General features: G+C 49.6%; 6 protein-coding genes across 6 annotated transcripts; 5 read left to right on the top strand and 1 right to left on the bottom strand.

The window, feature by feature from the left end:
- Positions 1–771: 771 nt before the first annotated feature.
- LACBIDRAFT_332497 (extracellular triacylglycerol lipase precursor) lies at positions 772–3,163 on the top strand (the record flags this gene model as incomplete). Its single annotated transcript, XM_001887033.1, has 14 exons — positions 772–922; positions 985–1,103; positions 1,155–1,250; positions 1,305–1,315; positions 1,371–1,446; positions 1,502–1,571; positions 1,646–1,731; positions 1,783–1,869; positions 1,919–2,234; positions 2,308–2,508; positions 2,570–2,692; positions 2,749–2,904; positions 2,969–3,003; positions 3,059–3,163. The coding sequence occupies 14 exons, from the start codon at positions 772–774 to the stop codon at positions 3,161–3,163; spliced, it is 1,632 nt and encodes a 543-aa protein (XP_001887068.1).
- A 583-nt stretch (positions 3,164–3,746) lies between these two features.
- On the bottom strand, positions 3,747–4,461 carry LACBIDRAFT_332496 (uncharacterized protein; the record flags this gene model as incomplete). The annotated part of the gene is made up of 3 exons (XM_001886959.1): positions 3,747–3,832; positions 4,011–4,190; positions 4,359–4,461. 3 exons carry the CDS (start codon positions 4,459–4,461, stop codon positions 3,747–3,749), a joined length of 369 nt encoding a protein of 122 aa, XP_001886994.1.
- Positions 4,462–6,611: 2,150 nt separating this feature from the next.
- On the top strand, positions 6,612–8,794 carry LACBIDRAFT_309719 (uncharacterized protein; the record flags this gene model as incomplete). The annotated part of the gene is made up of 2 exons (XM_001887032.1): positions 6,612–8,587; positions 8,647–8,794. 2 exons carry the CDS (start codon positions 6,612–6,614, stop codon positions 8,792–8,794), a joined length of 2,124 nt encoding a protein of 707 aa, XP_001887067.1.
- Positions 8,795–9,793: 999 nt separating this feature from the next.
- Positions 9,794–10,489, top strand: LACBIDRAFT_309718 (uncharacterized protein; the record flags this gene model as incomplete). The annotated part of the gene is made up of 1 exon (XM_001887031.1): positions 9,794–10,489. One exon carries the CDS (start codon positions 9,794–9,796, stop codon positions 10,487–10,489), a length of 696 nt encoding a protein of 231 aa, XP_001887066.1.
- Positions 10,490–11,766: 1,277 nt separating this feature from the next.
- Positions 11,767–13,637, top strand: LACBIDRAFT_309717 (uncharacterized protein; the record flags this gene model as incomplete). Its single annotated transcript, XM_001887030.1, has 7 exons — positions 11,767–11,872; positions 11,919–12,187; positions 12,242–12,755; positions 12,810–12,830; positions 12,879–13,019; positions 13,073–13,282; positions 13,339–13,637. The coding sequence occupies 7 exons, from the start codon at positions 11,767–11,769 to the stop codon at positions 13,635–13,637; spliced, it is 1,560 nt and encodes a 519-aa protein (XP_001887065.1).
- A 794-nt stretch (positions 13,638–14,431) lies between these two features.
- LACBIDRAFT_332494 (uncharacterized protein) lies at positions 14,432–16,046 on the top strand (the record flags this gene model as incomplete). The annotated part of the gene is made up of 9 exons (XM_001887029.1): positions 14,432–14,441; positions 14,506–14,657; positions 14,887–14,921; positions 15,112–15,224; positions 15,283–15,320; positions 15,399–15,437; positions 15,519–15,621; positions 15,687–15,775; positions 15,897–16,046. 9 exons carry the CDS (start codon positions 14,432–14,434, stop codon positions 16,044–16,046), a joined length of 729 nt encoding a protein of 242 aa, XP_001887064.1.
- Between the last annotated feature and the right edge of the window lie 672 nt (positions 16,047–16,718).

The following is a 16,718-nucleotide window of genomic DNA, read 5'->3' as shown; positions in this document are numbered from 1 at the left end:
TGCTACTCCGTGCTATCCAATAACTTCAGGGGGTTTTTATACGTCATCTGTCGGGGAGAAATTAGCCGAAATTAGACGTTTGTAATTTGTTCAGGGTAGGTTTGGGGTAGGTAGTCGAGATCAAATATCGATTCCTCACCTTCCCCACATCGGAAGCCCGGTCCGACTGAAGAGGAGGTAATCAAACGATGACCGTGGTTCAAAACTTTAGTATGTTGAAGGGCCATGCGGGGAAGAAAGCATCGCGCCCCTATGCGTAAGGGGAAGTTCGGGTAAATGAGTAAATTCATGAAAATTTCTCCGGCCAAGGGATGTGCAAACGAACTGAAAACATAATCAAGAAGGGTTGGCTCGATTTTCAGAAGATACTTAAACTACAGCTCGTAAAGCGCTTACTTACGTAAACGAAACTGTCAAGACTTTCGGAGTCTGAATTTGTCCACTCTTCACACCACCCAAACACCACCATGCTGGAACACCTCGCATGCTCTCTTATGCGCCATGCGCGTAATATTCATTTGGATATCTAAATTTTTCAAAGGTCGACGCCTTTTTGGACAGTCGAGCTAACCCTATGTTGACAACGGCTCAATCATGTAAGAATTTGCGAAATCGCCCTGGGTGAAATTGGTCGACTAATGCACTTGCTCAGGAGGTGAATCTCACCCCACCTTGCGATCTACCTTGAGTTGCACGAGGAAAATCTGAGATCGAAAATAACACTATAAAATCTACCCACTCTTAGGTTTCGGACTCCAGGCTTCGGACAAGATGCTTCTCTCCCTCTCTTACGTGTTGGCGCTCTACTCTCTGTCAACGTTCGCTGCGCCCACCACGAATGACGGTGCTCCCCACGTCAAGTTGGGGAAGACTACGCTTGTCGGGAGGGCTATCACAGCGTCAAAGGTCGAGTTCTTTGGAGGTACTGTGGTTCGCATTGGTCGCTTGACGATTTATTGATTGAACAATTTGCTTTGCTTGAAGCTATTCCTTATGCCGAACCTCCCCTTGGTCCGCTTCGCCTCAGGCCCCCTGTGCTGAAAACTCACTTGAACGTTGATACGTTCAACGCGACGAATTTTGGCAAGGGTTGCTTGCAATATGTAAGGCGGCGCTGCCTTGCGATGATTTATGCTGATACTAGGTGTCCTTAGCCAAAGCATCTTACTGCTAATGAAGTTGACGAGGATTGTATGACTATCAATGTTTATCGTCCCGCTGGGGTTAGTTCTAATGCCAAATTACCGGTGGTGCGTTTCATTTTTTCCCTCGATGCCGACACATTAGTGACAACTTTTGCTCAGTTGTTTTGGACGTACGTTTCACAAGACATATCTTCTTTGCTTGTCTTTGATGTAATGATATCTTAGCCATGGCGGTGGGATGATTCAAGGTGCTGGAAACATGTTCAACGGAAGTGCAATCGTCGCTCAGAGCATAAATCGGGTTCGTTCTTCCTTCTCTCACCCTTCCCTTAGCGCAAGTATTCATCTCGATTTAGGGTACCCCAATCATCTATGTCAACTTTAACTATCGTCTCGGCCCTCTTGGGTTCCCTCAGGGTCAAGAAGGTGGGTAATCCTCCATTGCGTCGGCGGTATCACTCAAACATATCATAATTATCGTCTAGCCATCAATAATAAAGCGGTCAACCTTGGCCTCAAGGATCAAGTAACTGCCCTCGAGTGGGTCCAGCAGAACATCGGGATTTTTGGCGGTGACAAGAAAAAGGTCAGTGGCTACCACCAAGGCTAATGATTACGCAATAAATCTCCGATCCAGGTGACCGTCTTTGGAGAAAGCGCTGGGTCTATGATGACGTCCACCCTCTTCCTCAACTCTAACCTCGAGAAATACGCGAGGGCCGCGGTAAGTTTCCGTCATTCATCACCAACGACCCCTACCAACCCACCCTCAGATCTTCCAATCTGGATCCGTGACAAGCGCTGGACTCTTCCCTGCCACGCATCAACAATCCGCTTGGGACGGCTTCGTTGCCCTCGTCCCAAGCTGCGCCGACCTCGTCGCCGCGAATAACACCTGGGAATGTATTCGCAAGGCCCCTGTCGCTGAGATCTTTGCTTCCCTCGTCAACGTGGAGACAAACACGGCCGCGCCCTTCATGCCAGTACTTGATGGGCCGAACGGGTTCATCCCAGATTACCCGTCTAAGTTGTACGCCAAGGGCCATTTCGCAAAACTGCCATTCATTGCGGGGACGAACCTTGATGAGGGTGGGTTATCTTAATCTCATTGGCTCTGGAAAATATGAACTGAGTTGAGGGAATGTAGGGACACTCTTTGTAGCCCCGACGATCAACTCCACCGACCAAGTTCGCGCGATCGTCACCGCCGGCGCCTCCCCCTCCAACAACCCCGCTTTGCTAACCACCTCAGTGGATAAGGTCTTGCAGTTGTACCCCGATACTCCAGCGCTCGGTGCACCCTTCGGGACTGGGAACGAGACATTCGGGTATTCGAGCCAGTACAAACGGATGTCTGCCATCTGTGTGTTCCCTTTCTTCCCTTTTCTTGGTTTCACTCCCAACTGACTATTGTTGTGGCATAGTAACGGATACGATGATGTTGGCGCCGCGCAGATTCTGGCAGAAAGCCGCTGCCGATTTCGGAGTCAAGACTTACGGGTATCTGTTCACTGAGCCTATGCTTGCGGACCCCCCTGCTCTCTCCAGTGCGTTCTTTTCTTTCTTGGCGCGAAGTTGCGGTACTAACCCGCTTGACGTTCAGCAACGCATGCTGTCGATCTCACATTCGTCTACGGTGGGCTCTACTACAAGCCCCTTGAAAACACCACCTCTGCGCATACGGCTAGCAGCTACTTCATTGATTACTGGGTGTCGTTCACGAATGGGTTGGATCCTAATGACGGGAAGGGTGTTCAACGTGAGTTTTTTTCTTTGCATTGCTTCCTTGCGTGTCAGTTGAATGGATGTGTTTGATATCTTAGGCCCGAAGTGGGAACCATTCACGTCTAAGAACCAGGTATGTCTCCTTAATTTCACGCAAAGGATGTTGACACTGATGATGCTTTTCGTAGGTCCTCCTGCAGATCAACGGAAAGAACACGACCACTATCCCTGATACCTTCCGCAAGACACAGACTGACTTCATTAACTCGGATCCGGCAATTTGGTTCCATTAATTTTGAAAAGTGACTAGATTCCATTCCGTCTCGGACTCAGAACTACCTGCGCATCCGAGGGGAGAGGAATAGTGATCATTTGATTTCGTATTTGGATATGGATACTATGATTGATGACGATGTGAGAATGATACGACTACGATTGTACCTTTCGGTTTCGTGTAAAATGCGACGATTTTGTTTGTGGGGTCTAATTTTGACGGCGAAGATGAATGAATACTCGCTTGGGAATTTTGAGAATTTTATCTTGGGCCCCAAGAATGCATGGCAACGACAACTTGCTGGTATCGGTCCACTGATGTATGTTATATCCTAAGCGCCCGAGGCGTAACGCGACGCCTTGTTTAATTATTCAAAGAAGAACCGAATATGTAGTTGAATCTTATGTTTTTTAAAACACGCTTCGAACATCCCTCCCTGGACTGCAGGCAAATTTTACAGAAGAGTATCACATTCTCCACCCTGGGTCGAGAGAGATGCTAAGTTCCGCCTCCCTTCAAGTTGGCTTGATTTAAATGACAAGCCGTCACTGATACAGCGGTTAGAACGAAATTTAGCATCCGCCAAAACAAATATCGGCCGACTAGCTCAGTTGGTTAGAGCGTCGTGCTAATAACGCGAAGGTCTTGGGTTCGACCCCCACGTTGGCCAGAATATCTTTTTCAATATCTGTACATACATATGTAGGTGGGGGCGTAGTATGAATCGGGATCAGTTTTCCTTTTGGCAAGACAATTAATAGTTAGAATCAAGTCAGAACGTCGTAGTTTTTTGGTAGTTATCGGGGACCATCAATGACCACGGCGGACCCAAATTCAGGGGGTGAGGTGGGAGGTTACGTACGTACGTAGGATGGATCGTAGAAAACGCGCTCGACTGAACAAGTCGACCACGAGCGTGAACATGAGAGCAATACTTTGACGGGCCTTGAGGTAGACCAGCGACGAGGACGGGAGTTCACCGAGAAGAGGTCCGAGGGGGGTTTGATCAAGACGAAGAGGGACGTTGACGAAATTGAAGGAGGGAGCTGACCGTTACGAAGTTAAGTTGATCATGAGCCGGCGTGAGGGAAAAGAAAAATGCACGTGGAGGGAGCGGTTTGTCCTTCCTAATGGCCTACCTGCAGAAAGATGGCGGGCGTTATCAGAGTTAAAATCTCAGCAAAAAGCGGCTGCAGTGATCCGTGCAGTAGTACCATTACAACCTCCCGTCTTGCCTCCTTCATCGATATCACGGTTACCATCGAGAGACCTCGAAATTTTTGACGCGGTAACCAGTATCGATATTCCAGAGGCCATGGCATGCTCATCTCGGGTTGGCCATGAAGTTGATGTACGAGAGGGTGGAGGCAGTGGGTAGGTACGACCTGTTCGCCAGTACATACCCGACATTGGAGGCCGTGAGGAGTCGTCGGTACGTTATATCGACGAGGAACAGGCCTTTGAAGTTTGACTCGTTGCTGGCCTTGAAGTGATCTTTGATCAGGGATATTACATTGAATGTGGAGCGTCCCTCACTTTTGTAAAAGTTGGAACATTTTCTTGTCAGTACCAGCACAAGCACTTTTTTCGGGATTCCGAGAATCAGAAATGGGTGTTCGTTTGATTAAATTCACTAAGTATTCAGGTCTGATGAGCGTCACTGCCTCAATGAATCGCGTGACGTCCTAGTTAAACAGTATTGGAGAAGGCACTCTGATACTTGACGTACGGGGAATGTGAGATAATTATAATGGGGGTGCGATTGGAGCGCCCTCGGTACTCTGAGGATTGAGAGAAAAATCCGAGGTAACGTTCTTTGACGTCACGAAGAGGAGGATGAGCAATACGAAGTTGGCAAGATATCGTTTATTGGTAATTATTACCTCATGTGGTCATTGCGTCTCGTAGGTTCGGGGATCATTGATGACCCATAGCAGGGGATGGGATAGTTGGACCTGGGATGGATCATGCAGGACGCACTCGACGGACTGAGTTGATCATGAGTGCGAAAAGTTTGGCGCGCCCGACGGCGGCCGTGGCGAAGTTGACAGAGGGAGTTGACCGCAACGAAGTCGTAGGAGGGAGCTGACTGTAACGAAGGAAAAGGAAGAATTGACCAGTGACGAGGAGGGGAGTTTACCAAGGCACAGGTGGGTCGAGTGGGCCGAAGTCCAAAGGGGAGAACTGATGGGAAAGGCGTGTAATACGCTTTGCTTCATTCCCTCTCGTTCATGGCCGTGGTGAGCAAGCGAGCGAGGCCGTGGATAGGGTCGAGAGAGACTAGGAGTTGCGAGGGACGCATTGATTATAGCGGCGATGCCGTTCAATTGTAGGGAAAAGAACGCGAGAAGAGAAATGAACGCAAGGGGAAGAAGAAGCGTCGGCCGCGGGAATAAAAAACAAAAACAAAAACAAAAGAAGAGGCGTCGGGAAAATTAGAAAGAGTTGGTGCAGGAAAAATTTCAAGACAAAAAGAAAGATGTGTCGGGGAAGGGGGAGAAGGAGGAAACGGTGCAGAGAAACTTTAAAAAGAGAAAGAGCGCTGGAAAAAGCTTCATGAGGAAGAGAAAAAAGCGTCGGGATTCGGGATAAATGGGAAGATGTGAGACGTGTCGCGACGTCGGAGCTATGATGGCTTCGCTGTTCACCTTTCAAGTACAATAGCTCCCCTTTTTCACGATTTACGTTGACTCTAAATTTTCTTTTCTTTCGAGTTTACGGGTAGACGAAGCCGTGATGAGCGGTTGTGTGTGTGCATCATTGTAATGCGAGTCGTCATTTCGTTTTGATGAATACTTGTGGGTTCAAATACTCCGGTGATGCGTTGTTCCAATTTTTTGAAAGTAGTCTTCAGGCCGTAGGATTTATTCCAAAATCTTGTTTGAGCGTTCAACAACGTTCAACGTTCAGATCCTGACGCGAAAGCAAAGATTAGATTAGATAACGGACAATAACTTATCAGCCGAGGAAGGTGAACGTGGAGTGTTTACTGGGAAACTTTTCTTGTTGGTGCTAATTTTCGGGGATTTCTGGGGAATGTGAGACGAGACGCGGTTGGAGCGCACACCCTGGAAATTGGGAGAAGATCCAAGAGTCTGAGCACGCTGCTGGGGGTGACGTTCTTTGATGCTGAAGGGCTGAAGAGTGAAAGGTGTACGTCTGAGGTTGCGTCGTCGTACGTTTGGCCAGGGAAGGGAAGAAGGGAAACGGGCAGGGAAGGGAGGGCAAGGGCAATCGGTGACGTGCGGAAGGGAAGCTGGCGAGATAAAACTCCGATCGGAGTCTAGTCCAAAAGTGGATGGAGTTTGATGGCGATGATCCTTGGCGTTTTTTGTGTTGCTACCCATTTTGTCCACTCACTTCAGCTGGTGCTGGCTGGTTTTCTGCTTGCGCGCCGTTCGTTCGTTTGCTCAGTACGTCTGTTTTCTCTGTTCCTACGTGTTTTTTCTTATACCAGCAGCAGAGAGATGGAAACCACGCCACCACCGCCTCAACCCCGCCCACGCAAACAACCTGTCCCGATCCTCCTCGAATCCTTCCCCATCCCTCCTACTTTCATCCCTTCCACTCCTACCACTGCAAACCCACCACCATCAGGTCCACCATCCACACCACTCCCTCCCGTTCCTGGGCCCAGTAGGATATCAGAGTACGATACCCTTAATCTCCTATTTGCTGCGTCCAGGTATTCTCATGGTGGTGGGAGGGAGTCATTAGGGAGTACCCGGCATAGTGCTGGCTATGCTTTTAGTGGTCCTGCGAGTCCGAAGATACCCGCGGGGAGGAGGGCTTCCTACGTCGTTTCGCCTGTGCCCAGTTTGGGGCTGGACGATGAACTTCCTGCTTTGTCCGCAAGTCAAAGGAGGGCAAGAAAAGGAAGACGACATAACCACCAAGCAAACGAATCGATATCCGAAATCGACTTTCGTGACATCCTCTCTTCCGTCTCTGTGATGAGCGACGACGACGAGGTGTTGGTCCCTCCGCCTAGTCCCTTTCCTAAACGGCCACCCCAGACTTCTATAGTACAAGTGGTGCCATCTCCACGCGATTCGGCATCTATACCGCTTGCCTCGCCTTTGAGGAGGGCGTTTGAGGACCAGCAAGTTCGGCACCTCCACCACGAGCAACATGAGAGAGGGCAAGGGCATAATTACATGGCATCCGTTGCCGACTTGATTGATCCCGCTTTTGCTCCCCCATCTCTTTCTGAACGGCCGCCCATTACCGCTTCTGCCGGTCCATCGACTACCTCTGTAGACCACCCTCGTCCTCCAGACCACCGGCATCCACCTGTCTCTACCTCCTCAGATCAACCTACTTCCACCTCTTCCCAAGACGCAGCTGCCCTCCACCGTCAACTCCGCTCGACCCGATCAAGGAGCGCCTCTCATAAACAGGCGTTGACTTTGAGGAGTCCTCCTCCTTTGGATGAGCTCCCTCCACCCCCTAGCTTGGGTGCGTTGCCTGCGCTTGCTGCGGGTGACACAAACGGCGGTCTAGAACCCTCCTCGTCGATCCTTTCCACAGCTAGTACTTCTGGGAGCTTGTATTCGGTCGCTACGTCCTTGAGTGCGTCCTCCTCCTTGAGTGCGATGACGACTTCGTCTTCGATGACTATGACGACTGCACGTACAAGTCCTGCCTCTGTTTCGCCTGATTTGGTGAAGGCTGGCCTTTCAAAGTCGACTATTACGCGGTCGAAAGACTCGTTTGAGGGTTCAGAGTCATCGAACCACACGAAATCCACCCCAGATCTCTCCAAATCAACTTCAACACGTCCGAATCCGAAAGAGGCCTTTGTCGATCTTTCCAAATCAATGTCTTCCTTATCCTCTAAACCCTCTTCAATACCCCCTCGAGGAACCTCTCCACTCCCACCAAGAGGCACCTCTCCAGACATCGACGCCATCCTCTCCCAAACGCCCAAACCGAAACCACGGCCTGCCCGAGCAGCGCGTGCTTCCGATCCGTTGTCCAGGGCTCCTTCTGCTTCAGCTTACACAATGGGAGAAGGGAAGAGGAGGGCGTCCGAAAGTTTGTTGGCGCTTGGATCTCATTCCTCCGCCTACGCGAATTCGAATTCCACGACGACGATCCGTGCGTCTGTGTCTAGCTCCGAGGGTTCAGGGGCGTCTTTGAATTATAGGAGTCGACGCATAGGCAGTGGAACCACACCTCGCACGAACAACCGGTACTCTTCCAACGACGACTATCAGGAACAGGAAGAGATGACGCGCCATGGTGATAAGGACGAGATTGAGAGGCTTGAGAGGGCTTTGGATGGGTATGGGAGCGGGAGCAGTGATGATGAGGGAGGGGGTGGTCGTGGTGTTGGACGACGGGGTGCTGGCAAAGGGGGGAAATTTACCAGAGGGGGAAGACGTGGAGGAGGGGAAGAAGGGGACAGTGATTCGAGTTTGGATTTACATACGCCTCTTCCGTGAGTTTCTTTCTCTTCTTCGCATCCATCTCGACGAAACTGACCTTCTACCCCAACAGACACCTAATGCTCAGACATGGCCTACTCTCGCCAAACTCCAAGCTGTTACCACACGAGTCCGAGTCCCGTATGGACCTGGATGGACGTCCGGGGAGCATTATGACTATGGCTTCAAACGGTGAGGATCCGTTCGTTTATGTTTTGTAGATTTCGGTTTTGTGGTTCCTCTCATCTCTCACACTCTACCTACCCCATTCCATCCCTTCTCATTCCTCGAGCGTCCACGCCCTGTCCTCTCTCCCTCCTTTTTGCGCTTTCTCCACTTCTGGTCTCATATTCACCTCTTCCCATCTCCTTTTCCCCCTACTGACCCTACCTGCACAGCCACGACCAAAACCGGAATCATCAAAGACGAGCGGGACACACCTATGAGGAGGGTGCGTCATCGGGATGGGCGGCTCTTGCGTGGTGGGATTGGGTTGACCACTGGGTTGGGGTGGAGTGATAGGTGGGTTGCCTTTTCATTCTTGTTATGAGGGGTGTGGGTTTCGGGTTATGTGACGGGGGAATGGGGTGAAAACTTCACTTGAGCTTTCATCTCGAAGACTATGTGATGGGCGGGTTTTTGCCCTGGGTGGAGTGCGGTGATTGATGGATCATTCAGGCTGCAGTACGTTGGTTGGTTGGACAACTGACTGGCATTGATCCTTCGGGCGTGATACACCCTATCTATCTGCGGGATTACTTTAGGCTGGATCTCCGTTCCGCTTCCGTCTTCATTATCACTGTAACTGACACCTCTTTCCCTCACATAGCGAAGACGAAGATGCACCATCACCACTCACCCGTCGCCTATCAACACTCAACCTTTCTCGTCGCTCATCAGCGGCGTCTTTGGGCAAGGAACACAGCCTCCGTAGTGTCTCTTCTGCCAAACACCCCCTTTCGCGATCATACTCCAGCGGCGCGCTCATCGAAGAAGCTCGAGACGACGACTACTTTAACGACATATCCGCGACGACTCATGCTCCATCTAGCTTTGCTTTGAAAGGCAGATCGTCTCTACCCCCAACAGCATGGCAGCGCAAAGCAAGCTCTGCTACGGGCAGCAGGACGAGCACCTCTAGTGCTGGTTCTCGTTTCTCATTAGAGGTCAGCATACCAGAGGATGGGCCTACTAGCACAGGGAGCAGGACGCCTTCGAGGATGAGGAGGCCTAGTGCAGGTCCGACAGAGTCGTGGAGACAGTCTGCGGGGTCGAGTACGGGGGGGAAGGAGGACTGTACGGCGATCACTACGCCTTCGTCGACTGCGTCTACGCTCAGCATCCCCATGCCCGTTACGCCCCAGGCGGATTGGAAAGGCCCCACATCGCCGCCTTTGGATAAGGACAAGTCGTTGCCGCCGTTACCTGTCCAGCGGTACCCTTCCAAGACCCGGATTTCTCCTGTTGGTAATGTGGGGAGTACGACGACCAAGTATGCGTTCCCTCGACCGAGGACGTATTCTGCTTCGGCTACCAATGCTGTTTCTACGCCTTTACCTCAAGTGCAACCATCACAGACGACGACGACAACGACGAATGTCGTCAAACCATTACAGCTCCCTCGCCTTGGATCGCGTATCGCCATGGCGGGTGGGGGTGGAGACCGACCTGCTGTTCCAGTTCCCTCTGTACCGAGTACTCCTTACTCGTCATCGTCCACGTCACCGCCGTTACGTGCACAGTCGAGGAGCGCGGCCGCGACGCCTACGGATATGAAGCCTAAGCCTAGGACGGGGACGGGGATGACGTATAGGACGGCGAGCGCTTCGAAGATGAGGGCGCCGATGCAGTTGGCTTCGGCCGCTGCTGCTACGAGCGTTGGAAGGGCGCCAGGGACGAGGGCTATTGCGTTGTGAGATTTTCGGAGCTGTGGATCTATCTATGTTGGTTGGTTGGTTTTTATTTCATCTTTTTTATTACTATCTCCCCCTCTCTCTTCCATCGATTTCACTCTCATCCTATCATCTCTCTTTCTTCCTCGCGAATAGATATTTACTGTATTCTACCCACTTCCTACTACTACTACCCTTCACGCTCATTCGGCGTTTCGCTGGTTACATTTTCTATCTCTCGATATCTATACCTTCACATGTCTATATGCTCACTCTCATTACTACTCGTCGTTATTATACCTACACTCTCATTGTACCGGTTGCTTCGGATATTTGGAACAATTCACTGTTTGTCTCTAATTTTTGAGAGTTCGTTTGAGTTTCTTCCATACTGTATGAAATTGATCGACTATCAACTTCATATCGGAGTCTGACATCGGGAGACGAGGAGTTTCTAGCACTACAATGAGACAATTCAATCAGAAATGCAGCCCCTCCCTCCTGAACCACAACATGCACCTTCACTAACTGGAGAACGGATTCAAAGTACTTTAACTTAATCATAACCCACATCGCTTGGAGCCTGAGGCATTCCTCGTCCACGCAGTCAAAGTCAAGCCCGGGCCACTCTGTAAATTTAGTCTCGTTGCTCAGTGGAGGGGCTTTAAGAAGATGTCCAGCTCCTCTAGTGCCGGAAAAGGCTCGGAACTCTCGAGAAGTTCCAAGAATCGAACCCACACCGGTTGCGCCCTTGATGAGAATTGACCTTTGAGAACGTTGCAATTCTCCACATCATCGTCTTCAGAAACGCGGATTTTGTGGATTAAATGAAAAATCGCTTGTCCAGTGTTCAGGCAGTTCAGCAGAACGTTTGATTGAGGAAGCACCAGAGAGGCACTGTGTTGTTGACCCTTTTTGCCGCCCAGGGTCATCAATTGAACGTTGTACATAGATGTCAACCGTGAGAAATTATAGAATTTGGACTTCCTTCTGTACACCCGACGTCCTCGACTTCTCGTCCCCTTCCCATGTAATATGCCCAGCGTTACTTCCAAAGTTTCGAGTCTCTACAATGCCCCACGCTTGGCGACTCTAATTTCCAGTCTCATCGTCGCTCTCGCCTCTGGAACTGGCTATGTAAGCCTAAGTTGTGTTGGCTTTTGTTGTTGCGTACTGACGAACTGCACACCAGGTTTATTCAGGTGAGGTGTGGTTCTGGAATTGGGCTTTGCTATGGTAGATGTTGAGGCGACGTCAGCTGTGGGCGGTCGATCATTTATGGCCATCTATTCCGATAAAGAATGGATACCAATGTCGTTTTATGTTGTCCAGCATACGCCCCCCAATTAGGCTCCCAACTCCGCATCACTCATGCTCAATTAAACATCGTCGGCGGGGCAGGAAACGGTAAAATCACGCTTTCATCTTCCTCTGTCATGCTAAATCCCTTCAGTCGGTGGCAGTATCAGCGGTCCTGTTGTGGGACGAATTGTTGACTCCCGAGGTCCCCGAATCCTGTTTGTGTGCGCCTTTCTTTTCCTTCTTGGAGGATACTCTGGAATACGATATATCTATGACAAGGGTATTCCAGAGGACGCTACTTCTCTTTCCGCGTTCAGCTTCTCCCTCCTAATCTTGTTCGGGTTCATGACTGGCGCTGGCAACCATTGTGGTATCACGGGTGCACTTAATACCATTGCAAAAACTTTCCCAGATCGCATGGTACGTTGTATGTCTTGTCACGTTTCGCAACCTTTTCCTTTATCTCTTTTGTAGCGCGCATCCGCAAGCGGACTAGTTATCTCGGGCTTGGGCCTGTCAGCCTTTTTGTTTTCCACCATCTCCCACGCGTTCTTTGCGGGCGACACATCGTCCTTTCTGCTTCTGTTGGCAATTGGAACATCACTTCCTATGATTCTGGGTTTTTTTCTCGTACGCCCCATCCCTCTACCGCCGAGTGAAGAGGAAATACCCTTGGATACTCGATACCCTGATGATAGCAGCAATACGCCATTACTAGAAGATAGCGGTGATAATGTGAGCGGTGATGACGAGGAAAATGGGCTAGGTGATGATGATGATATATCACTATTGGTGGCCGAATTGTTAACATTTCATCTTTCGACTGGGCAAGAAGATGGTGATAGAAATTTAACAACGACCCCTTCCCAACGAGTAAGGGGTCCAAGCCATACGCCAGCTACAAGCCCGGAACTGTTCCCAAATCTATACGGGAGGAAATTATGGACAAGCGGAGATTTTTGGTTGTTGTTTACTCTCCTTTCCCTGCGTGAGCCATCACCATCCTATTTAAATTAATCTTTCGTTTCATTTCTATGTTCAGTCAGCGGGACGGGTTTGATGTGTATGTATTCGTCCGATCTTTCCTTCACGCTCGTTGATGAATTTGTAGATATCAATAACGTCGGTTCAATGGCTCAAGCCCTATACGGTTACAAAAATCCTCAGTACAATCCGATCAGAGCTTCCCAATGGCAGGCAACGCAAGTCTCTACAATAAGTCTCATGAATTGTGCGGGGAGGCTCTTCATCGGTCTGTATCTCTCCTGTGCATATTCCTCAGCCCTGTAATTTGTCTATCCATAGGCGTGATATCCGACTGGGGCAAAAACCATTTTGGCGTGCCGCGTTCATACTTCCTCACGCTCGTCTCGTTTCTCTTCTTCACCTCTCAGTTAGCTACAGCCTTCATTCACGATATAAAAAGGCTGTGGATCGCCAGTACCCTCCTCGGTTTCGCGTACGGGAGTCTTTGGTCACTATTCATAATTGTATGTCTGGAGTGGTTCGGGATGCGTGAGTGTTGTCTTTACTCGTCAAGAACGCACATTCTGATCATGACGACATTTAAGCCCATTTCTCCGAGAACTGGGGGTATCTATCTATGTCACCCATGATTTCAGGAAATCTTTTTTCTATAATATTTGGGCGGAACTTTGACGCGCATGAGGGTGTCCAGACAGAGGTCATACATTATCCGAGGGCTTCTCTCAAGCTAATCCATGATTCTGATCCCACAACCTCTGCCGATCTTAGATGTATCCAAGGTTTAGAATGCTACATTGACAGCATATACCTGACGATTGGAATTACCTTGTTGAGTATACTTCTCAGTGTGTGGGCTGGGTGGAGAGACAAGTGGAGAGGCTGACCCTGCTAGGTTTCTTGTAATTTATATTGATTTCCCCGACGTTGATGATAGAATTCTTACAGTACCTCGACTTAGATATGATATTTGCAATCATTCAACAATCTCGCACTCCGCCAAACTCTTGGCGAGATTCCTTATAGTTGGTACAAGGCGCTTCGAGAGTTACCTGTCGCATTGTTCAAACCTGCATTTGGTGTTCACTGACTGTGGTCCAACAGCTTTCTGGGCGTCGTACAAGAGAGGAGCATTGGAATGCGAGCATGCCTTCCAATCTGGACTGCACCTAATTTCAGAAGGCTCTGATTCGAAGTTGTCGGATATAATTGGCCTACACATAAAATACATTCGACGTAAGAGAAAAACGCAGGAATTGAAATACCTGAACTCGTCAAAATAGCCAGCTTCCTCCTTTCTCGGTGTAAAAAATGTATTGGGTGTCAATATTGGGATAAAATTAAGAGAAGTCGGTGGTATGTAAGGATTTGCCGTGGCTAGTAAACTATTTGGAAGGACAAACCGCTCTATCCATGTACGTTTTTCTTTCGTTTTCCCCGCGGATTGTTTACGATGAACTCGCAATCTTATCAGGCCTGATTACCTGGGCATTGGCTTGTAAGTCAAGCTTATCTTATCGGCGGGTATAGCAGCATTCCGCTGTAAAATAGCCGCCCGGAGCCTTACAAGGCTCCTGGGAAATTTACGACATAGATAAAAAGGACGAATGGTAGACTCTTACTCAAAAACTTTAGCCCAGTCCTTAGTCATCGTTACCCTTAACAGCAATTTCAATCACAATGACACCTGGTATGTCACTTTGTAACAATTCAACAATGTTTTATGGCCCAACTGAACCTTTCGCTACCTTCAGAATACGTCAATATCCTCCTAAACGCTTGCCAGCAGCACAAAAGACAAATCAAGTTCACCGAAGAACATTCAGGTCCCGAACACGACAAAACCTTTACCGTGATAGTCTTTAGTAAGACCCCTCTTGAGTACTTAGTAACATTCAATGCTGAAGTAAGTTCCCCGAACGCAGTTGACGGTATTGAGGCGGGCAAAGGAGCTGGGAAAACCAAAGGGAGTGCGAAAGCAGAAGCTTGCAGGATGGCTTTGGAGTGGATCGGCTTTTTGTAGCATTACCCCCTATACTTAGTTTGATCCACACCGCACGGGCCTATTTTTGTTCCCGTCGCCTATTCTGCAGGGTAGTACTTAATGCTAGTTGACTAACTTGGACTGACACGAGATCATCTACATGGGCAACTGGAAATCTGCGTTGGCGTGCGTTGGGCGTGCGTGCCAATTAAGGCATCTCTGATTTCAGATCCCTTCGTTTTTTGTTGGACTGTACGCCGTCGATTTCAGGGTCATTGGCGCTGGCGTTGTCATCGTCAATGAAGTCTTGGGAAGTCCATCTTTTCCCTCTTCTGGATTGATTGCTGAGTTGTGATATGAGTTCGTTCATTGACAGCTGCATTACGTCGCTCGTTCCTGAGGTGGATAGTTCCCCAGGCATTTCCCCAAGCGTGGGTTGGGGTAGAATTCGCATGAACGTTCACGGCCGGATAAAACACTGGAGGAACGGTGAGCAGGCGGAATTGACTTTGCCAAGTAGAGCCTGGACATAGAATGTCATTCACAGTCTGTCATGAGCTGCCTTTGAGGGGAATGAAACGTCGGGTAAGTGCTGCAAGCGCGTTAGTAGTATCTCAGATAATTTGAACTTCTTATACTAACACTCAGCAACACCAAGACTAGAAATGTAGGAGGGAGACATTGGCAAGCTCCCGTGATTTCGTGCGTTGTGATTTCTGCAAGACAGTTTGAGTATACACTGTCGTTGTTGTATGATGTAGAGAGTACTTATAGTCCTAGCAGCTTAGGAATCCGGGGTTCTACGGAAGAACGCCGGTGGGGTCAAGGTGGGGTAGCAACAAGTTCTATGAGCTCTTGAGGAGTGGGACTGTTGCGGAAGCGCGAAGTAGAGGGTGCCTTGTATTTGTGCACTGCGACGCCTTCACTCCAGAAAATGACCTCCTACTGCAGACACCGCGAGAGCAGTAGCAAACGAGTGCATGAGTAGTGAAGGCGGCGATATTGTCGCCGACGTCGTGGTGGTTAAGATCAAGAGCTTTGTAAGTTGGCGACTCTCAAAAAAGTAAGGTCCGACGTCTTACATACAACCTACTGGTAGCGGAAAGTATGCCATGAGCTTCTCTTCATATTTGGGCCTCAGCCTGTAGATGGAATTCTCAGATCAGAAAAAGGATGTCTCCGACTGGAAAGCATCCTTCCCGCCGCTCTCTCGCCCGTTCCATCCGTCCACCTATACCCTCCACCAAGGTCAAACATGTCCCACGGCAGCCTTTTAGCCTACGGCACTATCATAACGCCCAGCTCAACTAACTTTTCTCAATCGCGTAAATCGACACTATCACATCGGACTTAACGAAAACTTCGTCTGTCCCCTCCTCTCTAAAGGACGCCAATTCGTCCTTCCTGTACACAACCTCCAGAGCGTTGTTGAGGGGTATTGGTGCGAATTTGACATGGTCTTCTACACCTCTGGTCACTTGACTCCTTCTCCTCCAGACGCCGATGAGACTGAGAAATCGAATCTTTGGCACCGTAACGGAGATGAGGCGAGTTTACCGTGACTCTGAAGTTCGCGAGGGGCAATATCGAAGGGAAACCGGGTGGGAATGGTGTGCCGTGAACGTTCAGTGCTCACCCCTTGCAGCTCAATAAACACCTTCCTTCCCCCCCACTAAAATTTCGTCCGAACCTTGTCCACGATATCCGCGTTCATCGAGCTCTTGTCCCGATTGAATCCGTGCTTGATCGCTTCCACTGCCTCTAACCTCTCTATTATCCATCCACCCAGAATCACCACATCGACATCCACAGCGCATCCCACCTTGCCCAGCCAACCTTCGCTCCCGCCATAACTCCCTATATGGCGCCGATTTTCACAATCCTCACAGTGCAATCCTGCGCCAGCTCAATGTCATCCGGGTTCTCTTGCCTGGCGGGTTGGTTGATATTGCGATGGAGCTGGGAGAACCGTCATAGAGGGAC

This window comes from Laccaria bicolor, genomic scaffold (genome assembly GCF_000143565.1).
Source record: "Laccaria bicolor S238N-H82 LACBIscaffold_41 genomic scaffold, whole genome shotgun sequence".
Classification (NCBI taxonomy): Eukaryota; Fungi; Basidiomycota; class Agaricomycetes; order Agaricales; family Hydnangiaceae; genus Laccaria; species Laccaria bicolor.
This window is presented reverse-complemented; position numbering and strand designations above follow the sequence as displayed.